Here is an 18,181-nt window from a genome sequence, read left to right on the forward strand (position 1 = left end):
CCCGTCCTCTCGAGCAGCTCCTGAGGCGTGCTAATCGGACTTGGGTCTGGTGTTTTCGTAGAGGTCCCTTGTCCTTGCCTGCTTTCCCAAGAGCTGGCTGTCTTCAGGGCGCACCCCATTTCTTTGGGAAAGTCATCAGGGTGCCTCTGAGGCTCTCCCCTCTGGGCTGGTCCTAGCGGGAGTGAGAGCCAGGGGTGGGCCCTGGGGGCATCTCGGAAATGTTCACGGTGGTGTGGACTGCTGCTTTTCCTCATGCCTTTCCAAACACAGAGGACTTTTTTTTCCCTTAGCTGGGAAAATTCTATGGATTTTTTTTTTTTTTTTGGTCCCCTCTCCTATTTCTCCTTTGAATCTTGTCTTTGAAGTTAAGTAGTGGTCCCACTTTCTCTTACGTTAAATAACTAGACAGAATCCAAGCTCAGCCACTGTGTGGTTTCCAGTTTGTAAATCGGTAGCTGTGTTTTGTTTCTCCAGAGGGGAAACATTTGTTTTATCCCTGTCTCTACCCCACCTTCGTGTATATTCGTGTAATTTGTAAGCCCGAGAAGTCTTATGTGGCTCGGCTGGAGCGCTGAGTGAGGGGACAGGCCGACGTGGAGAGATTCATGGAAACACATAGGGTCTTCGCCGGGGATGACAGGGAGCCCATGTCAATGCTGTGACACTTAGCTAGGATGCCGAGTTGTCTGTCTGCTATGCGCACTGGAGGAGGTGAACTGGTCACTGTCCAGGTGTTCCCGAAAGTGTGGCAGCTTCTCAGATGTTCTCCATGCAACATGTACCCCGGGAGCATTTTTGTGTGACAGACTCTTAGGCCAGTCCATAGGGCTGAGAGCCTTGTGGGAATTTGAGTTACTACAAAAGGGTACACACTATTTTTAAAAAATACATACTAATTCTAAGTGTGCCATCTGTAAACATCACCGTGATTAGTAATATGCACTCACATTGGAAAACATTCCAGACTCACTGTGATTTTCAGCGACAGCGTACTTCCTCGAGGGACGCTAGACAGACATCACTCCTGTGTTGCTGCCCGTTGCATTTTCTGGTTTGGAAAGAGTTAGTCCTCCGTGAGAATGGACGTGGAGATTGAGTGTCCTGATGAAGGGTCCCAGTTGTACGTGTCAACTCCTGCTCTCAAACGCTCTGGTGGTAGTTCGGAGACTTCCTTGTCCTCAGAGACACCAGGAGCCTAGTGTGGAGATTTTCCACCTGACAGCCAGGGCCCCACACCCAGCGTGACCCTGAACAGTTCAGTGACGCTTGGCCCTGTCCTCTGCACACCGGGCCTGTGGCTACCTGAAGCACATAGAAGCGTCACCGTCCACAAAGTGTGTTAGATGCCAGCCTTGTACTTCTTGCCTGTGTTTATTATCAAGACCAATCTATCGGTTGCCCACTTCAGCATAAGGGTTTCCGGTGTATGAGTGTCTACTAAGACCTGCAGTATCTGGGGTGTCTGCACCCCAATCAGTGAAGCGTCTGCCTTCGGCTCAGGTCATGAACCCAGGGTCCTGGGATCAAGCCCCACATTCGGCTCCTTGTTCAGTGGGGAGTCTGCTTCTCCTTCTCTCTCTGCTGCTCCCCCTGCCTGTGCTGTCTCTCTCTCAAATAAATAAAATCTAAAAAAAAAAAAAAAAAAAAAACCTTCAGTATCTGTAGCAGGTTGGGGCTTAGCCTAAGGATCGATAAAAAAGTGGGTACTAAGTGCACTATAATATTTCTCTAGAAATGTGCAATAGCCATACCTTCTGAAATTAATCCTCTGTCTATTTCATTCCAGATAACTTGTTCAAACCCAAAGAAAGATACATTTCAGAGAAGGAAATGCACATGCGATCTAAAAGGTACTTGCTTATTGTGTGAAGTCGAAAAATGTGGGGGGAGGGAGGGGAGGGGCAGCTGATGCGTCCAGGCGCTGTCCAGAGGGGTCACTATTTCCAGGTCCACCTTTAATGTCTGAGGTCTTCTTGGCCGTGAATCTGAAACGCTGGCTAAAAGAAGCGTACTTGTCCAGCTGCACCTCCGAATGTTAATGCCGTTCTTGGAAAAGCCTTAGGAAAGTGGCGGGTCTTGGATTCTGAAGCGACCTGGTAATTGGTCTCTAAGAGATCCCCAGACTCATAATGGAAATGCTTCTGCACACTCCCGTCGTCTCTGTGGGCAGGTGCTGTTTGTCACTGTGAACCTTTGAAGGAGATATTATGAGGAGGAGAGAGGAGGTTTCTCCTGAGGACCTTGCCAGTGGCAGAGCCTGCAGGGAAGAATCCAAACTTGGAAGCCCGTGGCGTGTGGGAGCCAGCAAAGCCACAGAGGGCCACACGCTGGCCTTCCTGACGCTCCACCCCTGGCAGCTTGGTGGCCCTGCTGCCCCACGCTGTCCCTGTTCTGCTTGGCTGGTTGCTATTCTGGACCCTCACTAATTCTCACCCACCTGGTGCATACAAAGGCGGCCATTCTTTCTGAGCCCTGGCCTCCCAACCAGAGGGTAATAACTCAGCAATGTTGGCGAAGTTCTTGCAAGAAAATGTCATTAGTTTATAATAAAGTATCTAGCACTGGGAGGAACTGCAATAATTAGACCCCATTGATAGTGTGCTTAGAGAGACCACTGACATCGGAAGAAGGTGTTTCTCCACAGTCCAGGCACAAACTCTCTGCTTTCAGCATCGTTTCCATGATAATTGGCCAACTTGGATCGTCTGCAGGGAGCCTCTTTGTATCAGAGTGGAAGTGAGGAGAAGGGGAGCATCCCATTAGCGACCTGATTGACGGCATTCTAACTGGGGGTTCTGAGGGGCCGCTGGGTTTTCAGACTGGCTTGTTTGAGCCGTGCAGAGTCGGTGTAACTCTTGCCCAAAGTATTCCTTTTTCAGTTTAGTGAAAAAATTCAGCTGAATCTTCCCCTCCCTGTCCCCAAACCCAAAGCTGCTCTTATGGAGACTTAAAATACTAGATCTCAAAGCAGCGTTCAGGGTCGACAGGATGGCCCTGTGGCTTTCTGGAAGAGGAAACAAAGGCTCGGGGGGGATGCAGGAGCTAGGTTACAGATGAAGTCCGTACTTGGGTTTTCACTCTGCTTCCTGGGTGGGCTCCCCCGGCTCTCAGACCTCACTCACCCACAATCACACCGGAGCTTCTTTTCTTCTGTATTCTTTGTTATTAGTTGTATTGTTGAATCACATTTTCATTTTAAAAACTCAGACAGTAGAGATAAAGCTGAAGTCCCTCATGGCTGACTGTCTTCCCTCCCACCACACCTCCCTGGGCCCAGTCCTTTCTCCAGAGACCCGCAGTTATCAGCCTTCTCTGTATCCTTCCTGGCCTTTCTCTTTGCCTGAAAATAGACTTTTATTTGGACATCAACAGTTATCTAATTTTTGAAAAGGGGATCATAGTCTACGTATTATTTTTCTGTAGTTTTCTTCATTTTATAATATGTCTGTGAGGTGTTTCTGTGTCAAAAGATACAGATATAGATGATTTTCCTCATTGGTTTCATCTGTCTGCTGAGTGGTGCATCGCATGGATAGACCATCATTTATTTAGGAAGCCCTTTTAACAAAATACGGCATCAGAAGCTGCAGGAGGGAGACCTAGGAATTTTTATCTTCAACTGTCCACATGATTCAGATGGTCGGTATCAGGAAGACGGTCTCTGTGCATCTGAGGGGTTTCCACTGTGGAGCTGTGGGACGTTCAGCTTTCCTACTGATTCCTTCCAGTCCTGTCCCTGGTCCTTTCTCGAATAGTTCCTGGATATGGCAACTGTGTGTTCATTGATTCGTTCAAGCCATATCAATGGAATAAGCATTTCCCAGACACTTTATACTACGTGGTTGGGGGGCAGTGTTACACAGAGTGAGAGTCCAAGGTTCGAATCCCAGCCCATCACTAGGCAGTTGAGGGACTTTACGAGAGTCTCCTGAGCTCACTGGGGCTCGCGTTCCTCAGTCAGGCTGCAGAAGACGGTACAGGCCTCTTTCAACTCTTGTGCGGATTGAGAACATTTATGCCAGGGGACTAGCCTCGTGCTCAATAACCAAGATAATGTCACCTGATAATATTGTCCTCATTAATATTTTTATACTTTGTTAGTTATTATTTTAAAGGTAGAACCTATTAAGCAAATTTTATCTGGCTTTCAGATGTGAGAGAAAATGAGAAAAGGTGTGTACCCACATGCCATGTATATAGCAGCCTCAAAGCTCAGGCTACCGTCCTTCCGCTGTGTCTGCGGATTCTCGCAGAAATATCATTTGGCATCCGGACACAAACAGTTTCTAGTAAGAGGTAGGAAAGAAGCGTCCAGAAGAAGGTCTCTTGGGTCCTGCTTGTAACTTGGAAACTCCTAAGTTTACACCAGGACAAGAACATAATGCCTGAGATGTATCTGGAAGCAGTTTAATTGGGAAGGCACACATTAAGAGGTAAACGCACACTGACGTGTGTGGAATTCTAGTATAGTTCCTGCTAGTTCCTCCATTTATTTGCTGCTCCTTTTCTAAGTCATAGGAAGGTTTAAGAAAATGTGTAGCAGAAAGGTATGTGGGGTAAGGTTGCACAGAGTGGCAAACCAGTAGGTTTGGAATTTCCCACTTGATGCAATCAAGTCACTGATTTCTGAGAATGGAGGGGCAGAGAAGGGCCTGCTCTCTGAGCTTTGCCCGGGAGGGGACTCTGCCTGTTGGCGCCGTCCCGGCCTCGGCGGCCCGTTCTGGAGACTGTCAGGGTAGCCCTGGGTCCCGGCGTCTCGGGGATCCGGGATGGCCCGTCTGCAGCTCGTCTTGTCTTTGAAATGGAAGAGCCTGCTGACAAGACAGGACGCAGAGCCACCCCAGGCACACGCTGGCTCGCTACCGTTCCGCGTGTTTTCTGAATCTGTTTCAGAATCTATGATAACTTGCCGGAAGTGAAAAAGAAAAAAGAAGAACAAAAGAAAAGAGTGATCTTACAGAGTAACAGACTCCGTGCTGAAGTCTTCAAAAAGGTAATGGCCTGGCCGCCACCTGGTGTGACGTGTGTGTGGCCCGCAGATGGTGAACCTGGCCTTGACGTCTTTGTCTCCTGCTTCCCTAGCAATTACTGGACCAGCTCCTTCAAAGGAACGCGGTGTAACCGTAGGCTGCGCTGCTGACCCGCTCCCCGGACCTGGGATGACTTCAAACGCTGGTTCCACCATTAAACTTAGCATTATCTTCATGATATGAAACACTTCCTTTGCTTTTTTTTTTTTTTCCATAATACATAGCTTCCTGAATTCCTTGCCCAAACCACAGAGAAACAGTAACCCTTGAGAAAACAGGCCCGCAGACCGTGGAGGAGTGACCAACGCGATGTAAACCACCAGATACAGTCACCTCAGTTTTCTGCTTTGGAATTTACCTTTTGCTTCTGATGCCCCCCCCACCATTGCCATTGAGGCAGAAAAGGGCCTTATACATTCACATGGGCCTAGATCCCAGGGGGTTATTTTTGTTCAAAGTTTTGGGACCCACATCTATCACTTTTTAAGTATAAATCTCAACTTTTGCCAACAATCCAGACTTTGGGTCAGCACCCAGTATGTTTAAATACTTTCTGGATGCGTGGGCCACGCCGTGCTGGAAGCCGACCTTGGAAGGAAGCAGGGACGAGGGAGTGCGCGGTCTGGGTGTCTGCGAGCGGGGTGGGCAGAGCCGTCCTCACGACCCCATCCCACTCTGAGTGCTTCTTCTCATTTAGACAAAGAGTCAATTTCCACAAAAGCTACGAGAGCAGAATTGGTGGGAAAAAAATTATAGATAACTTCAGTGTTTTCCGCCAAGCCCCCTCCTCCCAAAACCAAAGCTGTGCTGCTAGAAATGACCTGGTGGCTCCCGCTCTGCCATTTGCTCTTCCAACGCTGATGCTGTTCATTGTTTATCAGTGTGTGTTTGGGGAGTTAAGAACTAACTAGCTTTTATCAAAAATGGAAATAAATGAAATTATTACAAAAATGCAAGTATCGCTCTGCTCTGTATGCCGTGTTATGAACTGAGCGGCCGTTGTGGGTGATGCTTGGTGAGAATGCCGTCATGGCCCCGCGGCGGCCTCTGACCCCTCCTCTGCCACCTTCTCATCACCACGACACCCAGGTCAGGAGCCCCGTGCTCCTCGATGCCCCGGAGAGCAAGGCTGTCCCCAGAGAAGCAGGGAAATGGAAGAGCAAGGTTTAGGATCCTGAAGGCCTCCCATCTCACTAGAAATTGCCCCAGAATGTGAAGGAGTTTTGAGGGATTAAGCAGGAGCCCTGCTGACACCTCCATCCCCATCCTGAGTCTGTCACTCCTCTCAGCGCTTCATAGGCCGTCCCTTTTCTGGAATGCCTTTCATTTATGTATCTACCAGAAAACTGGTTAAAAACTCAGCCTGTGGGTTCTCCCCTGACACCTTCCCCGCTGCCCTGCCCTCCAGGATGAATCGGTGCTGTGTGCTTTGGGCACATGTTGTCAGACCCTGCCAGCCAGAGATGGTGACAGCATGGTCCGGAGCAGACTCCAGATTCAGGTCTTGGCTGCATTGCTCCCCCTCTGGGCCCTTAGGCAAGGGTATCGGTCTGGATCCAATCAGGAGAGAGAAACCGCACAGTAACTTGGCCAGGGAAGTGTAATGTATATAATTATTTACCCTAACGGGAGTGCAGGAACAAGGGATTGCTTAGTGACGAGTAGAGGGAACTCGAAAGCATGCCGTGGGAACAGCACCGAGCAGCACTGTCCGTAAGGAGCGTCCCTTCCTGCCCCGAGCTGAGGTCCAGACAGGATGGAGAGGGACCCGTTGTGGCTCAGTGGGGGACAGGTGTTCCTGTGGTGCCCTGCTGATGGATCTTGTTGAAAACTCACCCTCTGGAATTTGCTGGAAGCCAGCTCTCTAGGATGCGCGGGGTGGGTGGCATGTTACTCTGCTTCAGTACCACCTGAGGGGGCACCGGGGAAGCCACCGCCACTGCCACCTGACTCACGGGAGCCCCCTGAGCAGACCGTCCAGACCTAGGAAGCAGCACCCGTCTGCCCCGCAGGGTCTCTCTCTCCTTGACCAACAAAGCTTAGCCTTGAGCCCACAAGCAGAGGGATCACATTTAGGGGACCTGGATCATTTCAACGGAGGAGGCAAGAAGGGCAGCTTTGCAAGGGCGAGATCACACCACCCAGCACTGGCCCAGCCAGCTGCTTAGCCTTGCCTCCGTCCCCTCACCTATGAAACGGAGACAGCTTCAGCACCTCCCCACAGGCTGTCATGGGAATGGAATCATCAGTGTGAATTGGGTGCTCCAAAGGGTGCCTGGCCCGAAGCAAGCACACCAGAGTGTTTCCTGTCACACAGACGCAGAAGTGGAGGCTGGAGTGTCATTGGGAAACTTCGGGCCCAGGGGCCGTGAGTTGTCCGTTCACATCATCCCTCAGCTCGGCACTGAGAAGAGGCGCCAAAAAGACCATTGACTTCGTGAGTGTGGCCACAGCAAAGGTCAGTCCTACAAACAGGATGCTTTGCAAACTTTTGCTCCAAGCTCTTCTTCTTAGAAACAATCTCAACGGCGTGGTTTATGCTTATCCTTAAGGTTAATTCCAGCTCTCTTGGACTTCCGCGATGGCACACTGAATTTCTATTCAGATTTTTCACGCTGTCTTAAATTGTTTAAGCCAAATCTATGATATTAGTTCAGGCCCATCTTTCTCAGGTAAAGATCCTGCCACACCTTTTCTTATTTTTCTTTACTATCTTCAGACAGTTTCAGAGCTTTTCCTAACCAATAATTTACATTCAGGGCCCAACCACTTCTAGACTGTTCTGTGACACTTTCTAAGTAGGGGGTTTATGTCACCTAGGAACTAAATACCTCAGAATTCCTGCATGCAGCCAACTTCCAGAAGTTGCGCATGAAAAGTTTACCCCCCCTTGCAAGGCGGATGCCAGGTCTTAAAATCTAAAAAATAAGTAAAAGTCGACTTGGGATCAAATGCCCTTGAATGATGTATTTCTGAGGATGTTTCGTAACTAAGGCCCCCGAGGTGGAACTCGGGTAGGAGTTTGTGATGTCAGGCTTGAGCCGGTCTGTGCTCTGGGCGGCCAGCTCGGGACAGGGCTGCAAAGGAAAGTTCTGGTTTCTGCTAAACTGCATTTCTTCCCCTATTATTGTTTGTTTTGTAATGCTGATGAGCAAATTTGGATGCCCAGCATTTCCTTTGTGTTTTAGTAAGGTTATAACAGAAATACAATAGTGTTATGATCACTATGGAAGTCAAGGCTTGAAACACGACAGCCATCCCTGTATTTCTCTCAGAAACTGATGGTTCAGTTGCTCGATTCTCTTCTTCAAATCAGACTGTAGGAAAGACTTTAATGATATTGAAATTCTAAGTAGAATCTACCTTTGTAACTTCAATAATCAGATTCATTCGGGAGCTGATTTCTTTACACGTGAGCATGTTCGGGTGCTGGCATCGGAACGATTCTTCAGCGACACAAGCAGGTAGCAGGAGTTGAAGATTCGCAGCTGACAGCTCAGGAGCTCGAACCCAGCAACATTTAAAATAATTTGAGATGGGCACCCGGGAACAGGACGGACCAGCCTGTCTCACTGTGGTCTCCATGACTTCATGTCGAAGGAGAAATTCCTATTTTGGTATTCATCCTCTCTGCCAGCTGGTAATGGAATAATGGAAAAACAATTGCCTTGGTTTCTTTAGCCAGCATGCATTGCCAACCAAACTTCCTGGAAGCTGTGTGCTCCCTGAGTGAGTCAGCAAATGCTTGCTCACATGAAACGAGGCTCTTTGAAAGAACTATTTCTGAAACCCCAGTTGCTGAAGGTTAGTTGAAAATGCTATTACTTAGGAAGTTGTCCCATTTCAACACTCGGTGTACAAGTTGCAGGCTACGGACCTGGTCTCTGACCGTCTCAGATGACCAACGGTCTGAGTAGGGGGCAGGCCAGATGCAGAAGGACGAGACGATACGATGGGCCAGCGGGAGGCTATCCGACAGTGGGGCCCCGGGCCTTTTGGGTTAAGGGAGGAAGAACGAGGTTCAGAAATGACTCGCGGTGGTTTTGTGTGAGAGTGTCGGCATGCACGTTGAAAGCAAAGGAAATGATCTGTGAAGTGATTAAGGCGAGTCTATCAGCAGATGCTTGTACGTTAGGTGCCCTCTCACGGCTACTTGAGAGGTGCCCGCGAGTGTCGGGCTGGATGGCAGCCTTGGGGCAGGGGCTGGCCCTGAGCTGAACTGGCCCACATCAGGGACCGGCACGCTCTGGCCATCTCTCCAGATTTTTCTCCTTCTCTGTCGGTCCCAAGCTGCCAGGACATCTCCCTCACTCACTGGGAGAGCCGGCCGTCAGAAAACTCCGTGGGATTCCACGGGGGGCCCCCTTTCTCTTTGCAGTCGGGAGTGGCGGGCTCCCTCATGCAAATGTTTTCTCCACATGGAACCTAGCAACAACTTTGGCAAGTCTCCCTGAGATTCGAGGGAGACTTTTTTTTCAAGTCCGTCAGCTGCCTCAGGCACAGTTCTGATCCTGAGGCCCAAGAGACTGTCTGAGGTAGTTGTCTGGGGTGTGAGTCGGGGAGGAGGCATTGAAAAACGTCCATTTTTTCTCACTTGTCTAGGAAGCTTCTCATGTCCACTTGCTGGATGCTGCTGGAACCCACCAGGCTGTAGCCAAACCGGGCCTTCAAGTGGTGGCCTCTCTCTCAGATCTTAGCCCCTTCAGGACCTCGAAGTGGGGGAGGGAGGGGAGAGGCCTTACTTGCCTCTAGGAGCTCCAGAAGTGCTGGTTTATTCTTATCCCAGCCTACAGAAGACGAGAATGCAGTTGATGGTCTAAACTGCAGCTGAGAAAAACAATCATGAATTTTCTTCGATCTTTTTTACGAAGCAGCACCGAAAGAGTGAGCCATAGGAAAAGCATCCTGTCAACGACGTGCAGAGCATGCTTCCTTTGTTCGGTGTCTTTCCCTTGCTGACCTGCCTGAAGTAGGACAACAGCTGGAACTGACATCAGGGAGAAGATATTACAACCGCCACCCGTGTCAGGTACATGCGACGCGTAATATCCTTCCGTCAAAGCCAACGAGGCTGCCTGCTTGCTTGCCCACTGATGTCAGGGACAGGGAAATTATAAATCTTTTCACTGCTGCCGATCTGTAAGGAAGTAAACCCACAGTTATGTGTTGTATCCACTGTGGTTGCTTGTGACTGATGTTATGACACGGGTACCAGAGGAATTTGTGATGACGATCCGCTGAACGGTGATGTGTTGCCAGTTATGTCCTTAACACTGAAATCTATTGAGCGCACGTACAGAATTCTTTGTGCTGGTTTTTGTTGAAAAGTATACAGCGAAGGCTGGTTAGGCAGATTTAATTATTATATGCTGACATAATTATAATTCCAAGTCTTGCTTGCTCAGCTGAAACGTTTGTTAAATCAAAATGACAAAATGATTCAGGTTAGTTTTCTGGGACTTTGGTAGCTTGGGACGTTTTATTAGCAAGGTGACGCCGGCATCTTTCCATTGGATAGCGAGTACTGTCGCATGGGTAGAACTAGGATGTGTGGACATTGGTTATTTCTAGACGTGAAATTGGCTTAGATTGGGGAAATATGATGAAGGCTTTTTTTTTTTCCCAGATTGGGGTGTTTTGACCCTAATTCTCAGTTGGCAATTGAGTGAGATTCCCCCACTTCCCAGCCCCTAGAACGCAGGAAGTGGTTTCTGATCGATGGGTTAGGAACAGAACAGAAGAGAAACCTGGACAGAAACCTGCTGAACCTGGGGCCCAGTTCAAATGTCTCTAAAAATAATAGATTAAGACGTTGTTTTTCTCTTGAGTGCTAAGCACATGCCACACGCTTATAGGGGAGGAGAAACTTTTCCTCTCCCCGTCCTAGGCTCTGAGCTGAGGCTTGTAACAGAAGACAAATTGATAAGAGACGAACAGGAGTTTATTGATATGTTCATCTCGTGTCATCTGTGGACATGAGACAAGATCAGGGAGGAGTAAGACACAGTCTCACGCCTGCTTCCAGGGTCCTCGGAGAGCAAGGGTCCCGTTGTGGACTAGATGTTTGTGTTCCCCCCAAATTCACATGTTGAAGCCCTAACCCCCTGTATGGCTGTGTTTGGCCTCTAAGGATGTAATTAACGCGAAGCGAGGTCATGAGGATACGGCTCTGATCCAGCAGGACTAGCGTCCTTCTGAGACGAGACGCTGGAAAGCTTGCATTCTGACCCTCAGAATGCATAAAGAGGTCACGTGAGCACACAACAAAGGGGGTCGCTGCCTACAAGCCAAGAGCAGAGATCTCAGAATGAAACGTAGATTGCTCACACCTCAATCTTGGACTTCCTGGCCTCTGGACCGTGAGACCTTTCTGTTGTGTAAGTCTCCCAGTCTGTGGTACTTGTGGCAGCCCAAGTAGCTTAAGACAGGACCCTTGCCATCCTTGCAGCCCACACCGGTCCTTGCCCACCCTATTGCACCTGCTACTCCAGTCTACACCCATGTGCCCTCTGACTTGAGCCTGCTGGTTCTCCGTGCTGACTGGGCTCCACTTTCGCATTCTCAGACACAGTGTATCAGGCACTTCCTGCTGCCTTCCTGCATGCCTTGTGGAAAGGCCTGGAAACATGCTGAAGAAGCAAATTAAAGCCCTTCCTCTGTCCCACCTAGAGGAAGTGGGTTTCTCCTCTGGGTCATATCCTGGATTCCCTCTGTCCCTGGCATATAATCCCCAGGATCTAGTCCCTTAGGCAGAGTGCTTGATATGTCCATGAAACTCAAGGAATTTAGAAAGTTACTTTCTCTTCCCCGACAAAACTTGGCTTCAAGACCATTGTTTCATGAAAGATGTCAAGAGAGTGAGCTTTAGGGCTCAGAGTTGTTCAGTGGCCTCTTTCATTTTCTGAGATACTCCCTTTTGTTTGTGTCCGAGTCAAAAAGTCTACACGTTTGCAAGTCACGTCCACCTCACATTCATTACCCTCAGAATAGTGCTAGCGGATAGAAGGTCGGTATGCTTCGGACTGACTTCCTTTTAATAGGAGCTGAAACTGTGGTGTGTGAGCATGAGAGGGGGGTGTTAGAGCTTCTAAGATAAGATTAGAATAGTATGATTTCAGAATCACTCTTGAAAACCGCTTTGGTACCATCTTGAGACAGATGAACATCTCTCAGTAAAGGTCTGCAACCTGTCAGTGTTTCCTCCCGCTCTGAAACAGATCGACTGAGCATCAGATGAAGAAATTGGCATGTTTAGGGGACTTGATGTGCGCAAAAAAAAGCTTCCTTTAAAGTCCTAGAATCCCAATCAGCACAGTGAGAAGGTTGTACTTTGAGAAGCAGGGGACCATAGACCCTATCACCCATCTGGTCCTCCTGCAGGGCAGGGGCTCGAGGAAAAAGAGGAGCGTCCCCGAGTGCTGGTTAAATTGCTGCTTCCCTGCACCCCCCACCCCCCGCCCCAGGGCGCCCGGGTGGCTCAGTCGGTTGAGCGTCTGCCTTTGCATGAGGTCATGATCGCAGGGTCCTGGGATCGAGCCCCGCATCGGGCTCCCTGCTCAGTGGGGAGTCCGCTTCTCCCTCTGCCTCTCCCTCCCCCACTGCTCTGCTCGCTCGCTCTCTCTCTCTCTCTCAAATAATAAAAAAAAATATTTTAAAAAATTGCTGTCCCCCACCCCCAGAGCTGGTCTCTGAATTGAGAGGAGTGCGCCAGTGCGCCAGGACCCGCGGAGTCGGCTCTGTTCGGCACGAGGGAGGGTAGTCCCAGTGGGGATGGGTGTTACCTGCCCAGGTTATTCTGTGTTGGGTGGTTGGGACTGAGGTGGGAGCCATGCCTGTCACCCTCCAGAACCCCAAGCTCCTATGCTGCACAGGTGTGAGTGTGCGGAAGAATGAAGACACGCGTTCAGATTTCACTAACATTTTAGGTCGTTTTACTGACACAGAAGAGACTCGTGCCCCCTGGAGGAAAAACTGGTCCTCGACCCTCTTAGGGTCCCTGGCTGGGCCTGAAAATCAACAAAAATAGATTCACAGGAGACAGGCAGGCTCACCTGTTGCATGTAAATTTTCTGTGACACGGGAGCCGTCGTGAAGAAATGAACACTTGACGGGGCGCCTGGGTGGCTCAGTCGGTGAAGCGTCTACCTTTGGCTCAGGCCATGATCTCGGGGTCCTGGGATCGAGTACCGTCCCAGGCTCCCTGCTCAGCGGGGAGCCTGCTTCTCTCTCTGCTTGTGGTTCCCTCTGCTTGTGTGCTCTCTCCCTCTCTCTCTCTCTGACAAATCAATAAATAAAATCTTTAAAAAGAGAAAGAGAAATGAACACTTGAAGAAATGGTTAATGTATTTTTATACTAGGTCGGGTGAGGAGTGGACAGTCATGGGAAAACATGGTAGGACCAAGGGTGCGAGCAAAGGGCAGGAAACTTAGCAAGGCCTGCTCACCCAGAGTCCTCTTGGTGTCCCTCAGCTCCTGAGATAAGGAGGCCCCTTCCCCCGAGCACAGGGAAGCACCTCTCACACGAGGTCTTACAACTGTTTCAGGGAGAGGGGAGAGGGGAGGTCAGGGAGTCTCCCTGCACCTGAATTTCTCAAATTCCTTCAGCTTCACATGTGTTTAAAAGATGGTAAGATGCCATATTTTGGGACTGCGTGTTCTGAACTCCATCAGACTTAACATATGGAATAGGATACCTCAAAGCTTCAGGGAAATAAAATTAGAAAATATTTCCTTGGATCCTTGCATCCTTAGCAGCGAGATGTCAGGGCTGCAGAATAAGGAGGAATTAAGTAGGTTCATCATGACAGGAGAGTAATGATTAAGGAGTCCTGTGATGGTTCAGCTAGACTGACAGCCCCCCAGGGGGAAGGGGTTATGCCCTGCTTCTCCTCCTGAGCAACTGGCAGGGAGCCTGGCACCCCTGGGTGTCAAGATGTTCTCATTTCAATGTCACCAGCCAGGTTTTCGTTACATCTGGGCCACACCAGCTGCTCCTCACTTGTCTTCCTTCTGTGTCTCGCTCCATCTGGGAAAGTGAATGTTGCGTAACTCGTCTCTTCAAACTCAAAGGTAATGGGAGAGACAGACCCTTTCCAAGTCTGAACAAAAATTGCCGTTAAGTTGAAATCACATTCTGAGGTGAGAAGACGTCTTACATATACACATAGTAAGTGCCTTTCACAAGCCCCAGCTTGATGCTGCGAAGCCCACGTTTTGGCCTTGGCGGAGCTCAGAGTCTGGCTGAAGTGCATTATGCGTAAGGAGGGGCGGGGCTGCTGTCAGCAGCGATCTCAGCTGGAAGCAGAAACAAAGTCCTGAATTCTGAGCCTTCCAGGTTACACCAACGAAGAAACTTTATTCTCGATACAAAATAATGGCAAGTTTTCGTCAAATATGGGTCACAACTGCACTGTGCTACAGAGATGTGAAATTCCAGGTTTAGAACTTTCCCTTCCTTCTATGGAATATATGCATTTCCCCAAACACATATATTATTAATAGCCCATAAAATATTAACTTCCTCTAAAAATGCATTATTAACGACATAATCTGTGCAGTACACACATTGGTTTTCTCCAGACACTTTATTTAGAAAACCCAAGTTCCCTTTCTCTGGATGTGGGTGAAAGAGACAATTCTACAGAGGTTGATTTGTACCCAAGTTCATGATCTTGTAGTCAAGGAGGCGACACAGAATCGATAATTCTGTCAAAAAACGTGCAAGATTTCAAACAAGAGATTGCCCCCACCCCCAAAGTTGAAAAGGCACAGGACCACCATGGGAGGAGTGTGTCTTTAGAAATGTCCTACATGGTGATGGTTTTGGTTTTGGTTTTGGTTTCTGTGGGCACTTTCTAAAATGAGATCCAAAGTCCTGGAGCCATAAGGAGGCCCAGCACAATGACTGTTGTTGTCGCCATGTATGTGCTTAAAGACATCGTGAAAAGATTTGTGGTAACCGTCAACTCATTGCCTCGGGCTTGTGGACACCACTTTCCGCTTTAAAACAGGGCATTTGTGTTGCTCTTTGCAGATGAGCCCTGTATTATTACCAGCTCTATGAATTTTCAGAAATCCTTAACGCTAGAAGGTACACCTCACACCCCACATCTCAGAAGGAAGAGAAGGAAGATGTTGACTTCAGCCTTCGTTTGGTCCTGTTACAGGACTCCCAGGCTCCAGAAAGGCAGCTCATCTCCGCTGCCTTCTGAGCATATTGTCCTGGGAAAGAGCCCCACATATGGTTTGAATTCCATTAGCCAGATCCTCTGAGAGGCACTAAGGTGCCATTTAGGACATTGCTTCCTGAATTCTCACTTGCAGCCTTGCAAATAAGGTTCAGAGCCATTAGACCGTAAAGAGTTTTCTTCACTCGAGTCAACAGCAACCACGTATGGATCGAACGCCTACGTGGGGTGCTGTGGTAGGCGCCACATGGGCGGAGCGAGAGGGGATGTGGCGCAGAGCCCCAGTGCCTGAGCACGCAGAAGGCAGGCCTTTCTAGCGAAAGCAAAGGAAAAGCATGCCTATACATGGTGAGCTGGGGTAAAAAACAAAACAAACCCACTTAGATTGGATTATACGAAGATGAGAAGTTGTTGAATGTCGAAAGGCACTGTAAATGCTGTAAAAAGTTGAGTAACAGATATTGAACTATATGACAAAGGGTGGTGTCCTTTATAAAGGCCTCACACAGATCAATGAAGGAAACCCAACGCTCAGCACAAATATGGTGGAAGGACATGCACAAGCCTTTCACAGAAGAAAGAGAAATGGTCAACGATCTTGCACAAATGCTAAACAGCACTAGCATCCAAAGAAATGCAATTAGAATAATGAAATGTTTCAAACTACAAATTTTCTGTTTTTTGGTTTGTTTGTTTGTTTTTTAAGAGTGAACGACAACTGTAGTACAATGCACAGGGAACCGTGTGAGTTCGGGGTGCAGGCCGTTGCCTCTCTGGTCCTGCCCTGTTATTAGACACCTGTGCTCTGTGCACCCCACGCCCAACACACACGCTATCCCACCTGCACGAACCACGGCGAGCCGGTCAACTGCAAGGGCCTGAAGCGGGAGCCAGAGCAGACGCCACAGGGAATCAGAGGCTCCCTGGAGTGGGAGTGAAGGAGGGGGGAGAACACAGAGCTTTGCAAAGAAGCTCCCAGCCTGTGGAGAGGTGGATGGGGCAGGGGAAATGCTGCCCAAAGGAGACACTCCAGGTCCGAAATGCCAGGCTGTGCTTCCTGCAGCTGGAGCCCCTGAAACCCGCCACCAGCCTGCGGTAGAGCCTGCTTACCGCCCCCCCCACCCCTGCCGAGCGGCGTTGAGCAGGGTTCTGTTTCTGGACCCTGAGAGAGCGGTCCTCCTGCGCGGTGAGGGGCAGAGCCAGGTAGCGGAGCCCGCCCGCGGCATTTGGCAGTTTGCATTAACAACCCTTCCCACGGAAGAAATTTACCGAAGACATGATGAAGGATTTGTGCCCTGGGACACTTACTGAAGTATTGTTTCTAATAGTGGCAAATTGGAAGCAACTTAAAGGTTCCACAGGAAGGCAATTTCTTACCTCCGTAAGAGGACGTACCAAGGTCAGGGCAGCATATTTACGGCAGAGTGTAATGCTCTGCAGCTGCCGCTAACAGAGCAAAATGCTATGAACCCTCAAACTGGCAGAAAACAGGGTTTTTATGCATAGGGAAAAAAATCCAGAAAGCGTATTATCCCAAATCAATGGATGTTTTATTTTCAAATAGTATCACATTTATAGGTAAGTTCCAAGAGTAGTGCAAAGCACGCTCACATAGCTTCACAGACCTTCCCCCAGGCTCACCAACTGTGTGAACATTTGACCACATTTGCTTTACTGTTCTTTCCCTCTTTGACCAGATGCACACACACACAATACATATTGTGACTCTCTCTATAAAATAATATATATGTAATATATATATGTAAGTACATTATATAATCTATATCTGTGTATATGTGTGTATATGTAATGTGTGATATGTATGACATAACATACACATGTTATATACATGCATGTATATATATGACATGCATGACAACGTACATGTATGACACAACACATGTATGACATACATATATACAGCCATATACATGTACATATATGTGTGTCATACTACACATGTTATGTAAAACTGGATATATTATTTTTCTGAACTATTTGATATTAAGTTGCAGAAATCATCTCCTACCTGGAAATAGTGATCTTCACACTTTATTTTTATCTTCTTTCTTTTATATTTTCCAAATTTTCTACCTTTGTAATTAGATAAAAACAATTTATGTTAAGACATAAATCACAACTGTTTACCTCTCAAATTTTTAAAGTAATTTTAAAAATTGCTGTCTGGACAATATATTGATACAACTCTTTTGAAATCAACTTAGAAATGCATATCTAAGCTGTAAAATGTACATTTCTTTTGAACTAACAATCCTACTGCTAGCATTCTAGAAACTTCTCAAGTTTTGAAAGTGCATTATGTAAGAAGTTAAATTACAGTATTCTTTTTAAGAGGAAAAAAATGTGAGGGGTGCCTCGTGGCTCAGTTGGTTAACCGTCTAACTCAGTTTCAGCTCAGGTCATGATCTCAGGGTTGTGAGATTGAGCCCCATGTTGGGCTCTATGCTCAGTGGGGAGTCTGTGTGAGATTCTCTCTCTCTCTCTCCGCCCCACCCTGGCTTGTGCGCACTCTCTCTCTATCTCTCAAAAAAATAAATAAAATATTTAAGGAAAAAAAGGGGAAAATGTGAATAAGCCAAACGTCCAACAACAGAGAGATGGTTACAAAAACTCATATACCCATCTGAAGAAACCTTACACACCCATTAAAAGGTCAAGTATGAAGTACTTATTACCACTGGGAAACAGATAGCAATGTTACAGACTGAAGGTCTGTGTGGGTGGGATGTGCCTGGGGAGGGGAGATGATCCTGAGAAGGCTCTAATGAAGCCCCACTAAGTGGGGAAGCCATCCGGTCTGCGGGCTAACCTGACCTCTCCTGCTGCGAAGATGGAGCCTGGAGTCTCAAACACCACTTGCCAGAGGACCCCACTAACAGGGACAGTGAACACAGAGAGACTCCCCAGGAGTACTGCAAAGAGGACTTAACTTCCCATTCCATG

At 48.2% G+C, this 18,181-nt stretch overlaps 1 protein-coding gene across 3 annotated transcripts in view; it reads left to right on the forward strand.

The window, feature by feature from the left end:
- CUNH10orf90 (chromosome unknown C10orf90 homolog) overlaps nucleotides 1-5,977 on the forward strand; it is a 205,784-nt gene extending 199,807 nt beyond the window's left edge. For all 3 annotated transcript variants that reach the window (XM_026494386.4, XM_026494388.4, XM_026494387.4), the window contains 3 exons: nucleotides 1,787-1,850; nucleotides 4,894-4,993; nucleotides 5,083-5,977. In XM_026494386.4, the coding sequence (XP_026350171.2) occupies nucleotides 1,787-1,850; nucleotides 4,894-4,993; nucleotides 5,083-5,121 (203 nt within the window). In that variant the 3' untranslated portion in view covers nucleotides 5,122-5,977. The remainder of the gene's footprint in view (nucleotides 1-1,786; nucleotides 1,851-4,893; nucleotides 4,994-5,082) is intronic.
- The last annotated feature ends 12,204 nt before the right edge of the window (nucleotides 5,978-18,181 follow it).

This window comes from Ursus arctos, unplaced genomic scaffold, assembly GCF_023065955.2.
Source record: "Ursus arctos isolate Adak ecotype North America unplaced genomic scaffold, UrsArc2.0 scaffold_7, whole genome shotgun sequence".
NCBI classification, from domain to species: domain Eukaryota; kingdom Metazoa; phylum Chordata; class Mammalia; order Carnivora; family Ursidae; genus Ursus; species Ursus arctos.